Here is a 17,222-nt window from a genome sequence, read left to right as displayed (position 1 = left end):
GGAGGAGGAATTCACCTCTGCCTGCTGCCCCTACCCCTACCCGCACCCCAAGCCCTCCTAAGATATAAAAAAAGCCCAGTCCCTTGAGGTTGGAGCCTCTTGCCACGTGTTGTCAATGTGCACCTACCTCAGCAAATTTATTTTCTCTGAAAAAATTCGGTCTGGCTGTAGATTCACATTCTGCCTGCTCTCTGTTCTGCACCTCTTTTCCTAACAGGAAATGAACTGAAAACATCCCACTGCACCTGATGCTCGACGCCAGGCATGCAGTCGAGGCCCGTCCTGCACAACAGCCTTGGTTCTTCAAAAACACCAGGGTCCAGGCTCCCAGAAACAACCTCCTAAAACTGACCCCAAAGGACACAGAGGCTGAACAGACCCACCACTAGGATGCATTAAGTGCCCAGGAACCAGGCAACGAAGGAAAGCCAGGGTCAGGCAGCATCAGCTGGTGCAGCATACCAAATATTTACAGAAAAAGTTAACACTGATTTCTCTTAAAACTCTTCCAAAAAACTGAAGAGGAACAAACACTTCCAAACTTATTCCACAAGGCCAGCATCAGCCTGCCATGAAAGCCAAGGACACCACAAGGAAACACCACCACCAACCAACTTCCCTGCTGCACGCCGATGCCGACACATTCAACAAAATATCAGCAAAAGCTGGTAAACGCTTAAGGGGTAGAGTTTCTGTTCAGGATGATAGTCAGGTTTGGAAGCAGACAGTGGTGATGGTTGCCCAACACTGGAATGCTTACGACTGCTGATTTATCTGATCTAAAAATAATTACAAAGATCAATTTTATATTCTACATATCTTACTGTGATAAAAAAAATTCAGTGTCTCCCAACAAGAAGATGGACAGTCTTTTAGCTTAAAAGACATTATAGGGAATGGCACTGTGGCGTAGTGGGTAAAGCTGCTGCCTGCAGCACCGGCATCCCATATGGGCGCCGGTTAGAGTCCCAGCTGCTCCACTTCTGATCTAGCTCTCTGCTGTGGCCTGGGAAAGCAGTGGAGGATGGCCCAAGTCCTTGGGCCCCTGCACACATGTGGGAGACCTGGAAGAAGCTCCTGGCTCCTGGCTTCAGGTCAGTGCAGCTCTGGCCATTGCAGCCAGTTGGGGAGTGAACCACTGGATGGAAGACCTCTCTCTCTCTGCCTCTCCTTCTCTCTTTGTGTAACTCTGGATGCACTCGGGCACTGCGGTGATCTCCCAGCCAGAAGGCTGGAATCTTTCATGACCATACCTGACCGCTCACTTGTTGGACTTTCTTTTTTTTCCTACCATCAAGGCCAAAATCCTCACCATTGCCCTCAGGATCCTGCCAGGCTGACCTCTGCCTGGTCTGGGCCATGCAGCTGCAGGGGGCTCAGGGAGGTGGTGCCAAGTGTGTAGAGGAGGCTGCAAAACTGACAAGCTGGGAATCACGGCCAAGGGCCTGCTGGCCAGTGCTGGACACAGCCTTGCCCTTCCAGCACCAGCACCAGTGCAGGGGCCCAGCCTGGTGGGAAGGGAGCCAGAGGCTCAGCTGCAGAGCCCTGTACACTCCTTCAACACCTCTCAACATCTGGCCAAGAGATGACCTCTTCAGCTTCCTCCCCAGATGGAGGCTTCCCCTGAGGGCTTTGCTGCAGGTACAGCAGTATCTTGAGCCCCAGGGGCCCTGGGTAGCTCCTCCCCACGCCCAGCCTACCCAGTGGTGCCTGCCTACAGCCAGGCAGCAGAGCCCTTTCCAAGGATTGCTGCCCCTGTTAACCTCCTCCCTGACCAGTGCAGAGACTTGCTGGGCCACTGCAGCCAAGGACAATGCTAAGAATATGAGGGACATGGGCTGTGGCCCCTTTAAACCTTACCTTTCTCAAACTCAGCAGGGGGAGGGTTCCCAGGCCACCCAAGGTTAACGTGGGGGCTCCAAACACAGTCCTTGTCCTCGGACCTGATAGCCTGCTGAGCTGCCCCAGAAAGGCCTGCCCGCCTCCCTCTGTACCCTGGCTGAGCACCCAGGGACCTGGGAGGCTGGGACAGGGCTCACGCTGCCCACACAGGCATCAGGGCTGCAGAGTCGCCCTGCCAGTGAGAAAGCACTCACACAGCAGGCACTGGGGACAGACACAGGCTAGTGGCTTAAGGGTGGGTAGAAACCAAACCTGTCATGGTCTCTGGAATCTGCTGCTGCCTCGAGAGCTCGGACGACGTCTTCCAGCTGCAGAAGCTTGGTTTTCATGTCATTTCTCTCTCTCTCCAGCGCGGTTTCGTCCTCTGTTTGCCCCAGGACAGCAAGCTGCTGCTGTCCATCCGGGAGCCCGGGATGGGAAAGCAAGGGTTCCCTCCGGGCTGCCCCCTTGCAGGGCTGGGGTTCAGTGTCCAGGGCACTGCCACCACCCCTGGCCTGCCCCAGATTCCCTGCAGGGGCTGGCTCCTCCAGAGAGGCTGAGTTCAGCCGCAGCTCCGTCATCCGGGGTGGAGCTGGCAAATCATCTGCCTCTGCTCCCAGCAAGGGCAGCTCCTGGGCTTCAGGCCAGCTCACGCTCCCTGGCGCCCTGTCGAGAGGCACTGGATCTGTGTCACCTCCCTTGTCCGTCCCACATGGCTGCACATGTGACTCCGTCTCTGAGGGAACAGAAGCCACCTCCTCGGTGTTGGGCAACTCCCCGTGGTTCTCTCTGAGGCTGATGCTCTCCGAGGGAGAGGCAGGGGCTGGAGCTGGACTCTGCATAGCGTCCACATGGTAAGATTGGCCAGGCCCATCTCCTACCGGCTCCCCTGTCTCTCTGCCAGCATCTGGTTCCCACTGAGCAGGTGGCCGCTCCACAATGCCTGGACACAGGGGTGCAGGGCCGTGTGCACCCTCCTGCTCCACACCTGCCACCGTCAGCCTACCTTGCAGCAGAGCCTGCAGGGCCTCCACCTCCTGGGTAAGCCCTTGCACTTGCTGCCTGTAGGTGAGCTCTAACTTCTCCTTCTCGAGGGCAAACGATTTGCAGATCTGAGCCTGCTCCTCACTCATCGCCTCCTGCAGCTTCAGCTGCTGCTTTTGGCAGCGCACGAGGATCTCCTTCTCCCTCCCTTCCCGCCGCTCCTTCTCCAGGTCCAGCTGCGCCGTCAGCTCGTGCACCTGCAGCAGGTGCGCCTGCAGCAGCTGGTCCCTCTCATGCTGGTGCTGCAGGGCCAGGCTCTCACAGTGCGTGGCGTGCTGGGCCTCCAGCCAGGACAGCTTCTGGCTCAGCTCCAAGTCTGCCTCCTTCCTACAGAAATAGAACAAGTCACACATCACAGGCTCTGTCAGCTTTGTCCCCCTTGGGGTGGAAAAGGCCACCCTTGTTCTAATCCCTAACTCCTTTCTCCTGGCTGCTTTTTTTTAAAATTAATTTATTTATTTGAAAGTCAGAGTTACACAGAGAGAGAAGGAGAGGGAGAGAGAGAGGTCTTCCATCCGCTAGTTCACTCCCCAATTGGCCACAACAGCCGGAGCTGCACTGATCCGAAGCCAGGAGCCAGGAGCTTCTTCTGAGTCTCCCAGGTGGGTGCAGGGGTCCAAGGACTTGGGCCATCTTCCACTGCTTTCCCAGGCCATAGCAGAGAGCTGGATTGGATGTGGTGCAGCCAGGACTCGAACTGGCACCCATATGGGATGCCGGCTCTGCAGGCAGCGGCTTAACCTGCTGTACCACAGCGCTGGCCCCTGCCATTTTTTTTTTTTTAATCCCCATCATTTATCTGCCAGAGCTTCAGTCCACACCCTGGGAGCCTCCTTAGAGTCCAGTAGGGGATATGTCTCCCGGGGTATTCTACAAATACAAGCCACCCTAGGAAGCTACTTGGCACAGGTGACTGCACAAAGGTAGGGGATTATAATTACACTGAGCTCAAGTCTGGCTCCCCCATCCCTCCCCGGCTGCACTGGCCATATTTCAAGTGCTCGGTAGCTGTGGGTGGCTAGTGGCTGCCAACCAGACACAGCAGATACAGGACAGGCCTGTCACTGCACAGAGCTTTCAGACAGTGCTGGTCCCAAGCTTCAATGACATGAGTGAAACACCCACAGTTGAAACTGCCCTCGAAGACCCCTTACGCTGCTGGGCCTGGGGCCTTGGACCACCCCAGGCGAGTTGCATGAAGGCAAGGTCAGGGCTAGATGGGGGCTTCAGGCCTGCAGGGGCACGTGGTGCTGTCTACTCTGGCCAGGGTACACATGGGAGCAAGTGAAATGGGGCTGCACGTGGCTCCACCTCCATACAGGGTAGTGATGGTGAGCCCAGCAGAACCCAGCAGTGAGAAGCCAATGCCTCAGGGCCCCCAGGGTGGCTTAGTGGGGAGTGGGTGGGCAGCCAGGCACACACAGGCCTGGACCCTGAAAGTGCTGGTCCCTCTACTGCCTGGTGGGGGAATGCAGGGGGTATTGGTCCACTACCTTATCTCATGCCCTTGGGGTTTAAGAGAAAACTGGGCCGGTGCCATGGCTCATTTGGCTAATCCTCCGCCTGCGGCGCCAGCACCCCAGGTTCTAGTCCCAGTTGGGGCACTGGGTACTAGTCTCAGTTGCTCCTCTTCCAGTCCAGCTCTCTGCTGTGGCCCGGGAGGGCAGTGGAGGATGGCCCAAGTGCTTGGATCCTGCACCCGCATGGGAGACCAGGAGGAAGCACCTGGCTCCTGGCTTTGGATCGGCGCAGCACTGGCCTAGCGGCCATTAGGGGAATGAATCAACGGAAGGAAGACTGTTCTCTCTGTCTCTTTCTTACTGTCTAACTCTGCCAGGCAAAAAAAAAAAAAAAAAAAAAAGAGAGAGAGAAAACTGGAGAAACATGTGGCTTAAAAGTCACCTTTATGTATGGGCCAGGCCAGCCACAGTGTGAGGGCCTGGGCTGCTCTGCTGGAGGGGAAGTGTGGGGAAGGGGCAGAACTGGTTCATCCTCATTACATCCCAAGCTCCCACTTAGCAGGGAGGGGAGGTGGGGGTGATTTCCCCACGAAGGCTGCTCGCCCTCCTGCTAAGCCGCCTGACTCCAACCCAAGGGGCCTGCTTGAGCCAACAGCTGCCTGCTGAGTGTGGGCCCAGGTAGGCTGGGGTGGCCTGGCCAGGTGGTGGGAGGGGCCCATGCTCTTCTGAGACTGGGTCCAGTGCTCTCCACAGGGCTGCGTGTCCTGGCTAAGCAGCACCAGGTTTGCAATCAGTAGGTGCTGACTACTAAGCCAGAGGCCTGAGACTCACAATGAGGTGTGGGCTCTCTGTGGCTCTGACATCACAACACACAAAATACTACACCTGGGTTTTCCAGCTCCATTTCCGATCCAGCTCCTTGCTAATATGATTGGGAAAGCAGTGGAGGATGGCCCAAGTGCTTGGGCTGCTGTACCCATGTGGGAGACCCAGAAGAAGCTCCTGGCTCCTGATGGGCCCAGCTCAGATCACTGTGGCCATTTGGGGAGTGAACCAGCACATGGAAGCTCTCTCTGTCTCTCCCTCTCTATATAACTATTTCAAATGAATAAACTAATCTTACAACAACAACAACACCAAAAGCCAAAAAATAACAACTCTTCTCTCACATCTCAGGCACTTTAGCCTGTCAATAATCTCACTAACTCAGCTTCACTTCTCTCTCCTTGTCTGGGGCACAAGGCTTTCTATCTGTCTGTGCTCACCATCACATCCAGGAAGACTGGGGTATTAAATGATGGATAGTATATTGCCTTTGGCTACCAGGCCGGCCTGAGGCAGAAGTTAGACAAAAATTCTGGAAACCGGCCGGCGCCGTGGCTTAACAGGCTAATCCTCCGCCTTGCGGTGCCGGCACACCGGGTTCTAGTCCCGGTTGGGGCTCCGGATTCTATCCCGGTTGCCCCTCTTCCAGGCCAGCTCTCTGCTGTGGCCCGGGAAGGCAGTGGAGGATGGCCCAAGTGCTTGGGCCCTGCACCCACATGGGAGACCAGGAGAAGCACCTGGCTCCTGGCTTCGGATCAGCATGAAGCGCTGGCCGCAGCGGCCATTGGAGGGTGAACCAACGGCAAAGGAAGACCTTTCTCTCTGTCTCTCTCACTATCCACTCTGCCTGTCAATAAAAAAAAAAAAATCTGGAAACCCCAAGTGCTTGCACCTTGTACCCATGTGGGTGACTCACATGGAGTTCCAGGCTTCTGGTTTCAGCCTGGTCCAGCCCAGCAGCTGTGACCATGTGGGAAATGAACCAGCGGATGGAATATCTGTCTCTTCCTCTCTCTTTGTAACTCTGCATTTCAAATAAATAAACAAATCTTTTTAAAAAAATTCTAGGGGCTGGCATTGTGGCATAGAGGGTTAAGTTGCTGCCTGTGATGCAGCCATCTCATACGGGCGCTGGTTTGTGTCCCAACTGCTCCACTTCTGATCCAGCTTCCTGTTAATGGCCTGGGAAAGCAGCAGAAGACGGCCCAAGGGCTTGGGCCCCACACCCACATAGGATACCAGGAAGAAGCTCCTGGCTCTGGCCAGGTCCAGTTCTAGTTGTTGTGGCCATCTGGAGAATGAACCAGCAGATGAAGCTCTCTGTCTCTCCCTCTCTCTTTCAAACAAACAAACAAACAAACAAACCTTTTAAAAAAAAAGTTCTAGGAGCCGGCACTGTGGCATAGTGGGTAAAGCCGCTGCTTTGCAGTGCTGGCATCCCATATGGGCGCCGGTTCGAGACCCAGCTGCTCCACTTCTGATCCAGCTCTCTGTTATGGACTGGAAAAGCAGTAGAAGATGGCCCAAGTCCTTAGACCCCTGCACCCACGTGGGAAGACCTGGAGGAAGCTCCTGGCTCCTGGCTTCGGATTGGCGCAGCTCCAGCAGTTATAGCCAGTTGTGGAGGGAACCAGCAGATGGAGGATTTCTCTCTCTCTCTGCCTCTCCTTCTCTCTCTGTGTAACTCTGACTTTCAAATAATAAATAAATATTTAAAAAAATTCTAGATGCAAACTGCTTCATGGCCTATGCTGTATTTAATACTTATTTTAAATTTAAAGTAGAAATCCTTATCCGATGACCTGTTCTTGGAGCACTCATCCATCTGCCCAGCCAGAAACCACCCAGTCAAGTGGGTGCTCCAATCTGGAGAAGTTTACCCCAAACCAACTTCAGATTTTGGTTCTTGGCAAGAAGCCCGGACGTGGTTACGAAAGCGAGCAGACCTTATCTGCTGCAGCTGGTCCTGGTGCCGCAGCCGGAGCTCCTCCTCCAGCCGCAGGGCCAGGCCGGAGAGCGCCTGGGCGCAGCACTGTGCCAGCCCCGCCTGCGCTGGCTCGGGGGTGCGGGCTGCATCCCGCAGCTGCTCCTGCAGGCCCTGGATGACCTCCTGCGCCTTGGCCTGCAGTGCCTCCAGGTCTGCTCTCTGCTCCTCCAGCGCGCTGACCTCGAGCTGGTGCGCCAGCTCCACCTCCTTCCTCTCCTTCTCGAAGTTCCTTTTCATGGCCTCCACTTCCCTCTCATAGTAGCTGACCTAAAAAGAGAACCATGAGCAATGTGAGCAGGAGGCCCTAAAAACGACCTAGCTAACAATACAAAAACAAAATGCAAAGCTGGCAGACATGACAACCAAAGAACCAGGAGCCAGGGTCCACAGAGGGAGTGGTGCAGTGCGCCATGGTGACATGCCCTGGTGGCCCAGTACAGTCGCAACATCATGTCACCTCCCCTGATGTATGTCCAGCAGATGCAGACAGGAAGGCAGAGAGTGTGACAACTACTGACAGACCTGGGGGCAGCTCTGAGCACCCTGCAGTCCCCAGCAGAAGGGAGACTATGTGGGTACAGGCAGGCAAGGTGATGCCAGGAGCTTCTGGCTCATCCGCCCAGGGAGTCCAGGGCACACGAGGCCCCACCTCAATCCACTCAGACTGAGGAACTGGACACACGACAAATCGTGGACACTGTCCCTTGCCACCCGCCATAGTCTACAAACAGAGCAGGAGATAGGCTGGCCCTGACCATGAAGCCATGGAGTTCCCACAGAGAGCAAATGCCAGGTCACTCTGGCTCAGAGCAAAGCTGGTAGTGATGGCTCCACACAGCAGATGAGCAGAGAGTGCTGCCCACTAGCCTGCAGCCACCCTGAGTGTGTGCCCGTGAGCCACTCAGGGGACAGCGCCACCCCCACCCCATCATCAGCCATTGTGTGTCCTGCCTCCTGGAGAAGGCTGGGGGCAGATGTCCAAAACTCCCATCCCTGGTGGGCTCAGTGTGGGGCAGACAGGAGTGGCAATGCACGCACGGCGGGGCAGAGCCACCTGCTGTGCAGCCCGCGGGGCCCTCACCCCTCACCTTAGTCTCCAGCTGGACCCGGAGGTCTTGGTAGTGCTCCTTCACCTGCTCCAACATGATCTCTGTTTCGATACTCACCGGAGTGGACTCCCCCACAAACAGAATGCCTGCGGGCAGAAGCACACTTCTGTCCTATGTCACGCTCGGGGTGCCCCAGGGTCCCTTCCCAGCCCTCCAGAGTGACATGGAATGGCATCAGGTCCCACCCTGGCTTTCCTCTCCCCGCCAGACAGATCATAGCCTCCCACGTGCACCACCTGCGTGATGAGAGCTGTGTGGGCCGTGGGGGTTACACCGTGTTTCCTAGAAGTCAGCTTTCAAGTCTTTGCCAGAACACAGAGCACTCAGATACAAGGCCGCTTCCTGCAAGATTCGAGGTCTCTCACTCCTGAAGAGTTGGCTGCAATGCAGTGCATTTACCACACCGTAAATTCCGCCTGCTGATGATGACGCCAGGGGAACAGAGGCAGTGGGAAGGCAGGGGCACACAGACCTCTGGGCAGTGCACAGCTTTAGGATGAGGTCTCGGTGCCCAGGCAGATGGCCACGCACGCATGCGCAGGGCTCAGCCATTGACTGCCCCTACGTTACTTATTATTACATCGTACAAATGATGCAGGGTCCAGAAGTCTCTGGCAACTGACGGGAAAGAGGTGTGAGCCACCGGGCACTGGTCACTGAAATGAGGTTCCCAGGCCCACTGCACGGCCTGGCCTGCCCTAGGTGCAGGCAGTACCAAGGTGTGTGTGCTGGGGGGAGCCACTGTGAGGTTCCAACCGCACCGCTCTGGGGCCGGGAAAGAGGAAAAGTTTTCCCTCTCTTCCTCCACTTCTCAGGCTACCTCCCATGAAGAAAAGTGACAGACTCAAAGGATGTTGGGGCCAAGAGATCAGTAAAGAAAGCATCTCATCACCCTGGCAACCAGAGGCTGCCACTTGGTCTGTGCAAATGGGCCAGGTGAGCTGAGCACCCAGCTGGGTGCCTACCAGCCCAGTCCACCCCAACTTTCCCCTTCTGGTAGCAGACAGACCACCTCCCCCCCTCTTCTTGGGGCCCAATCTTGACCTCTGTGCTCAGATGGAGAGAGGAAAGTTCCTGCCGGAAGATGGCTTTGGCTGTCAGTGATGACACAGGCCCAGGGCTGCCCTCCCAACAACTGGTGTCTTCTCCACAGGGTCTGGCTGGTGGTTCCTGACCAGGTCTGCACACCCTGCAGTAGCTCAGGCTCCCCAAGGCTACACTTCCCCTAACCCCGCTCCTTCCTGTGGCTGGGCTGCAGGCCTGGGTGCACAGCACACCCCTGTGGGGATTTGAAAATGACCCCATAGGCTGGTTGTACCCCAACATCTTCTGGCTTCCCTGGCCTGGGATGCGACCAGGACAACATCTGGTTCCTTCCCGATGCTCCCACTAAGTCTCACAGCAAGGAGGCTGCAGGTCTTAGGAGCCCTCTGATTCCAGCAAAGGAGCAAGCAGGTGAGGGGCTGCCTTAAAGGTCCCAGAAGTTGGAGACCTGTACAGAAGCCCCTTCTGGCTTCTTCTCGGAGATGCCTGTGTTGGCTCTATGGGGGGTACACAGGACTTTCTGTTTTTCTGTTTTACTAAGTAAATAGTTTGAAGACAACACAGGAAGTCCAAGTGATCTCAGGGTTATAGGTGGGAGCACCAAGTTCTCCGGGGGGCTGGGCTTTCCATGACTTGTGATGGAAGGGAGATGTCGGGGCCGCTGGGTCCCTGTGGGTGCTACCTGCAGCAGTGGGCACAGAGCCACAGACCCCGTATGTGGCAGGGGGAGTAAGCAGAGGCCATGCGACCCCCAGCATAGCCCTGTGCCTAGAGGGGCAGTGGCCAGCACGCTGGTCCCCAGCAAGGGCCACACGCAGTTCAGCTGTGGCACTAGGAACCTGTTCTAGTCTCTAGAAGGAGCCGAGAGCACTTCCAGCACTGACCTGTGGCCTCTGGGTGCCTGGAGCTGGTCCCAACCCCATGAGTAAGGGCGTGCGAGGCTGACACCTGGTCTCTATGTGCAGACAGGCAGGCCTGTCTGCTCAGCTTATGGGGCATGCCCAGGGCCCGCCCTTGGCTCCCCTCCCTCCTGGTTCTCCAGGCGACCACCCCTGTGCGGGCTTCAGCTGCTGACCTTGGAAACATCCCGGCAGCATGGATGTGCCTCCCCCAAGGTCATGATAAGGTCAGCACAGCCTCTATCACCTCTACCCTAACAGGAAGGCCCTCCATCAGCCGCCTCTGGGCTCCAGGCTGCTATGTGCACGTCGGGCTTTAGGGCACACCCTATGGAGCCCCACACTCCACCCCCTCCCAGGACCAGGCTGGTACCTGCTGGGCCGCGTCCGGGGAGCCGCCTTCTGTGCCCACTTGGGCCCCTGCTGGGGCTGTGCCGACTCTCGGGCAGCCGTGCCCGCAGGCCCTCCAGTTCAGCTTGCAGCTCATCATTGCGGTCCTGCAGGTCCTGTGGGGGGAGCCAGATACTTTCTCCAACTGCTGAGGCCCAGGGTGAGCCCAGAACAAGCCCTCTCTCCAGGGGGCACCCGCTGCGGGCAAAGTGCACTGCGAGGTGAGCAGCTACTCAGTCTGGATTTGAAGTCCCTGACTACCTGGTCGATTTCCCCATGCCCTGCATCACTTCCCATCACTAGATACACGGGATAGGCTAAAAAGAAAACAAAAATGCAGTGGATACTAAGGAGAGATGTAGAAAACACAGAGACTCGTCAGCAAATGAAACCAAAGGGTGTCATGGCATGAGTGAGGCTGCATGCCCCGATCCTTCCCTCAGCTGCTGCTGAGCGTGCAAAGACTCTGTAGGGGTTCCCTGCCATGGAAGACGCCGCGTGCTCCAGGCCCAATGCCACAGAGTGGAGATGAGCAAGTCAGAAAGGGCAGGTGCAGGTTGGTGGGCAGGTGCTGGGGTGCGGTGAGAACACAAGAGGATCAGGGCCCCATGCCTGCAGCTGCAGCTACCATAGCTCGGTTCACATGGTTGCAACATCCTGGAACAAGCCCAAGTGGTCATCGGCTTCTTACAGGGATAGTAAGGGGACATTTTCTAGCCCACTTTCCCCTGCAGCTCCCCAGAGTCCTGAGCTTTTTGAGAAACACGACAACATGGTTGCTCCTGCCTGTGCACCTGCGATCCCACTCTGGGCCCTGGCTGGGCAGGGCTTGTGACTGTGCCAACCTAAAGGCCACATACTGAGGCCACGGGACAGCAGGAGCTGGGCCCCGTGATTTATGAGGACGCGGCTTCCACCCGGCTTCTCCTGGCACACTCCCACTGCGGGAGGCTGGAGACCACGTGGAGGGGAACGGGCCCCCTGCCCTCACTGCACCCCCACCAAGGCTCCCTCCCTGGTCCTGGAATCCTACTGCGTGTCCCTACTTCCGTGCACTTACAGCCTGTCCAGGCAGCTCTTGCTGAATCAACTGGTCTTCTAAACTATTCCCGGGGGCCAGTGTCTGGGCTGCTGGCTGCATCACTGCATTTCCCCCGGAGAAGGAGACTCTCTGGGCAGGCCCGGCTGTGTAGGGGAAGGAACGGCTATACAGCACTTGGAGGGCTGCACACACCTCATGCAGCAAGCCCCCTGCAGACATGCACTGCCCCCACTGAGGAAGCCCCACCGCCCTAGGGAAAAGGGCATGCTGAGACATCAGAGCTGCTGAGCCAGCCCACGCCACGGGTTCCTGCTGGTTGCTAACTGGCCTGACCACCAGCCCACGGAGCTGGCCCTGCCCTGCTGAGTTCCTGACATGTGTCCTGTGCACAAAAGGTACACTGGATTTCAAAGACTTACTCCAAAAAATGTCTTGGGGCCAGCACTGTGGGCATATGGGTACTGGTTAGTCCTGGTTGCTTCACTTCCCATTCAGCTCCCTGCTAATGTGCCTGGGAAAGCAGTAGAAAATGGTCCAAGTGCTTGAGCCTCCGTACCCACATGGGAGACCTGGAAGAAGCTCCTGGCTCCTGGCTCTGGCCTGGTCCAGTCCTGGTCATTGCAGCCATTTGGGGAGTGAACCAGCGGATGGAAGATTTCTCTCTAACTCTGACTTTTAAATAAATATGTTTTAAAAATTCCCAATAATTTTTTTACATTATACACTAAAATAATACTTTGAAATTGCTGGAGTAAAATAAATATATTGTTAAAATGAGAATTATTGATTTTTTTCTTATATGCCTCAATGTGCTAACTAGAAGACTTCGCCAAGTTATATGTGTGACTTGTGTTGAACTGCTACTGGGCAGCGCCCATCCAGAGGCAACATGTACACCCAATGCCATGCCCCTGCATGGTTCTTCCTGTTGCTCAGAATGGACACTCTGAGAGCACACAGAAATCCCACAAACTCGGCGCTGCCAGAAGGAGGCACTGCCAGGGAGGTGGTGACTTATGACTGATAGGGGTGGCTGGGCTGTTCAGGGCACCAGCTCCAGGAGTGGCTGGCAGGGTGGAGGCCAGGGTACCTGCTGTCACCTATGCTGAAGACGACTGTGGGACACAAGAGTACCTCAAAACGTTTATGAAAAAATAGTATTAAAAAATTACCCTCACGCAGAAAACCTTGCAATCCATGCACAGTTTCTTCATGACAGGCTTTTTCCGCCAACTTTCTGAAGCTCCCTTGCACTGCCCCAGCCCGGAAGAGAGGCTTTTAGTGAGAAGCTCAGCAGCCACACCCTCAGCACTGAAGAGCTGTGGACTCTGAACCCACTCTGGCTTTTCTGTTTTCTTGGTGGGAAGAAGCAAGCTCAGGACGCCAGGGGTGGGATGGGGATTTCAACAGCAGCCCAGGGAGCAGCTCTCGCAGGTGTCGGGAAGGAGACACCGGGCTGATCAAATACAGCAAGAAGTGGTTAAAGAACTGCCCAGAGGATGGGGAGTGTTAGGCTTCTGCCAGGGGCTGGTGTGGAGCTCCAAAAGAGAACATCGAATTTAGAGTTTCTGACCGAGGACACACGATTCCATCACAACTGAAGCAGCACAGTGAGAACACAACAGGAGCCCTGTGAGGACCCCATTCACATCCCACAATCCCCTCCAGCAAGGGCCGTCTCGCCAAGAAAACAGACTGACCAGTCGCAAGAAGGAGGAAAAGCTGAGATGACGGTTCACCAACAAGGGCATTCAGCACCAACGGGAGGCACGGTTTGCCTGCTAACAGAAGCCCTGTTACAGAGCACAAAGAAACCCTGAGAGGTGACCTGGACACACGTGGTGTGCACGACGGGGATGGCTCGGGCTTAAATCGTCTGTAATCTGGAGACCACCGAGATGCCCTCAGCTGAGAAAGCAGCGACTGGGGGGAGGGGGGAAGTGAGCATGTGGAGCGCCCACTCCCTCATGCTCAGGACAGGACCAGCACGCCTTAGAGAAATGGCAGGTCCCAAGGCAACTGCAGGCAGAGTCTAAGATGAGCCCAGAGCACCTTGTTGGGCTAGAAAGCATGGAACTACTTAACCAAGCAAAACAACAGGAAGTGATGGTGGCAAGTCACAGGCTGGGAGACAGTCTCACCGGCCAGATCCTGCACCGAATAAGTAAGCACAGTCTTATAAACCACTGGGAGGGGTCGTGGAAATGTGGATTCAGGAGTCTACACCAATGATAGCCAGATGACAGATAGGAGGGGCTTCTCTATCTTACAGTACACAGTCAACAGCATTGACAGTTGGAAAATTACCCGTGGGGCTTTGCAACCATCACGCTACAGATTGAATCGGGCAAGAAACATCCATGGATGCTAAATCCAGGGAAAATTTTGAAGAAGAGCAGAAAATCTGTGTGGTCTTAAGGTGTCTTCTTGTGGCTTGTTCATTAGTTGCAAGAGAGAAAAAACAGTATCTACACAGAGGGGAAATTAGGACAATACCTCAACCAGGTGATCAGAATTCACATCACCAGTGAGGGACAGATGCACACAACATCACCTATGCAGGGCCCAGCTGAGAATGCAGAGCCTTACTTTAACCAAAGAAAGCACCAGAAAATCCTGAGAGGAGGGCACTGGCTGTCTAAGAAAACTGAAGCTTAGCTAGCAGGTCAGGGCCTTATACCAGTGCAAGTACACCAAGCCAATGAGTGTGTTACAGACCAGTCTCGTTCCACAGGGTGTTGGGAAACTGGCTCTCCAAGGACAAAACCCCTACTCCGTAGCATTTGCAAATTTCTGTAGTGCATATATTCCTGTCATTGCTCAGTTAAAACTGTTAACGGTTTAAGAAGCACTTAGCAAAAATTATTGAACACTCATCAACTCTCATGCACCTGTAGCAGCAGCCACCTGCCTTGCACTGGACAGAGGCGAGAGGAGGCCTGCTTTCAGGGAATGCATGGGTGAGCTCAGGGGCAAGGCGTCTGGTGCCTGCACCTGACCTCCAGATGGGTTATGGATACTACCGTCCAAACACTCGCGTCCTCACAAACACAAAACCGGTGAAGTGAGTGATGTAAAATGTGAACAGGGGAGCCTGTGCAAAGGGCAGGCAGGCACTGTATTCATGTCTGCAACTTTAGACTGAGGTTACTTTTCAAATAAAAAGCTTTTAAAATGCTCCCTTGGAGCAGCCAAAAATATCCAAACAGCAGACAGGAAATTTCAAAATGAATAGGCTAGCACTGGGAAACACCTCTGCTGGGCATTTCAAAACATAAAACTTCAAGAATCAGAAGTGAAACGAGTAGCAGGTCTTTAAGAATCATGTTAAAGAAAGGGTTGAAAAATCTGGTACTCAGAGAACATTCTAATTGATGGCTATTTGCAGGGTCTGAGTCAGGGCGGGAGACCACAGCCTGGGCAGAGAGCTGGCCAGCACGATCCATGCACACCACAGCTCTAACCCCACCCCCACCAGTCAACCTCAGAGAGAAGCGATTAGACTGCCCACACACAGAATCTTCAAAGGCAGAATCCGGCAATGTAGGGCAGGATGATGTGAATCCCGAGGGACTCAGCTTTTCCATCAGAGGGAAAGCACAGGGGGGAAGCCATGAGGCAGGGCCCACTCAGAACAGCCCGGGCTCAACCTGGACCCTCCGTGCTGCCAGGGCGACGCGCAGCAGGAACCCAGCAGGGAAATTACTCAGAAGCGAACTGACTGCAAACCCTCAGAACCCAACAGTGTTGAACCTCTTAGTCTGGCCATAAACATCCCGTGAATGCAAGAATCAGCTTCGCGGAGAGCAATTTCCCCCACAGTTTCTGCCCAACTTTCCAATTACGGAATGTTGGGGAGTGCTACTTCACAAGAAGCATGGCAACGTCCCCAGTGAGGCAACTTGCAGCAAAGCCGCACAGGCCACGTGCACGTGGGGAGAATGACATACAACTCAAGCAGCGATGGGTGCTGCCGCACTATGTGGGAACTGGCCATTATAGATCTGGTAAAACCAGCTCAGTTCCAGATCGTGACCTCTTCAGGGAGTTATAAATCACGGTGCTCTGTCTGCACACTTTTATTCTAATTGTTTAACGTGACAGCAAGTTTGTGGGAGAAATAAAGGAGTGAAAAGTCAAGTCTATGGACACCCTCGGAGTGTCCTCCCCATTTCTGCCAATGGGGCTTGGACAGGGTTTTGAGGGGCTGTAATGTGAGGACGTGTGTTACACATCCTCATCCGCTGGACAACGTAGTCTGGGTAGGATTTTGCTTCTAAACTCGTCCTCCTTGGTGCTATTTTCAGTAACAGTCACAATGCACTCTGCCATTCCCACACTGGACACGGGGCTGTTTCTGGCTCCCACTGCTGTAACTTGTGTGGACACAACTTTCTTCATTCCAAGGACTTGAGGGGCAGGTGGGCCAAGGGTGGGCGTTCAGAAGTTTGTAAGTTTTTCATGAATCGAACCCTAACCAGGAGCTAATATGGATGCGTGTGATGAAGTATAAATGAAAGAATTTCTCTGTGCTGTTCGTGATCCACCTGGCTCCACTCTGCTTTGTTCCTTTTTGCATTACTGAAATTTCAGCAACGCCTCTGCAGGCCCAGGTTCAGTCTCAGCCTTGTACCAGAGGTTTGGCCTGGAGAAGACCCCCTCCTGCCATCCCTCAGCAGACTGCCGAATGCTGAGACCAAGGATCAGCCCACCCTGGGCAAGAGAGGGACAAAGCCTGCATCTGGTCACACAGGCCAGACCCTGATAACACGCAAGGCTGGCCCAGTTTCAGGGGACCCATTCTACTCCTGCTGCAGGGCAGGCTGGGGGAACTGGGATGCATGAGGGGGCTCTGCACCAATGACAAAAACGAGGGTTCCAGGGCCTGGCGTAGCAGGTAAAGCTGCCATCTATAGTGCCTGCATCCCATATGGGCACTGGTTCAAGTTCCAGCTGCTCCACTTCCAATCCAGCTCTCTACTGTGGCCTGGGAAAGCAGTAGAAGATGGCCCAAGTCCTTGGGCCCCTGCACCCATGGGGGAGACCTGGAAGAAGCTCTTGGCTCCTGGCTTTGGACTGAACCAACTCCAGCCATTGTGGCCATCTGGGGAGTGAACCAGCATATAGAAGACTTTCTGTCTCTCCCCCTCTGCCTCTCTGTAACTCTGCCTTTCAAATAAATAAATAAATAAATACATCTTTAAGAACAACAAAAGTTTGGGTCCCCATCCAGAGACGCTGAGGGACACAGGGGCCACTCCGGGGCGCTCTGTGGGCCACGTACCCGACACTTGAGCTCATACTCCTTCAGGACTGCTGCGAAGCGCTCCTCCTGGGCCAGCAGCTCTGTGCCCTGCGGCTCCAGCTGATGGACAGAAGGACAGAGGGACAGGCCATGAGACTGGTGGAGCTGCTCCTCTGGCCCCAGGCCCTGAGGATGCAGCTGGCTTCATCCCACAGGGCTCTGCATCTCCAGGTACAACCTCTGGGTCCCTCCTCAGCCTCCTACCCCAGGGAGCCCCTCCTCCCCTCCTTCTCTAG

The 17,222-nt window shown here is 55.0% G+C and overlaps 1 protein-coding gene across 1 annotated transcript in view; it reads right to left on the bottom strand.

The window, feature by feature from the left end:
* The window catches only part of NINL (ninein like), a 155,021-nt gene that overhangs the window by 26,374 nt on the left and 111,425 nt on the right, over positions 1–17,222 (bottom strand). Inside the window, exons 13-17 of the mRNA XM_062203768.1 lie at positions 16,966–17,046; positions 10,623–10,755; positions 8,286–8,392; positions 7,157–7,464; positions 2,155–3,252 (exon numbers count right to left, since the gene is read on the bottom strand). Of these exons, the coding sequence (XP_062059752.1) occupies positions 2,155–3,252; positions 7,157–7,464; positions 8,286–8,392; positions 10,623–10,755; positions 16,966–17,046 (1,727 nt within the window). The remainder of the gene's footprint in view (positions 1–2,154; positions 3,253–7,156; positions 7,465–8,285; positions 8,393–10,622; positions 10,756–16,965; positions 17,047–17,222) is intronic.

Source organism: Lepus europaeus, chromosome 10 (assembly GCF_033115175.1).
Source record: "Lepus europaeus isolate LE1 chromosome 10, mLepTim1.pri, whole genome shotgun sequence".
Lineage (NCBI taxonomy): Eukaryota > Metazoa > Chordata > Mammalia > Lagomorpha > Leporidae > Lepus > Lepus europaeus.
This window is presented reverse-complemented; position numbering and strand designations above follow the sequence as displayed.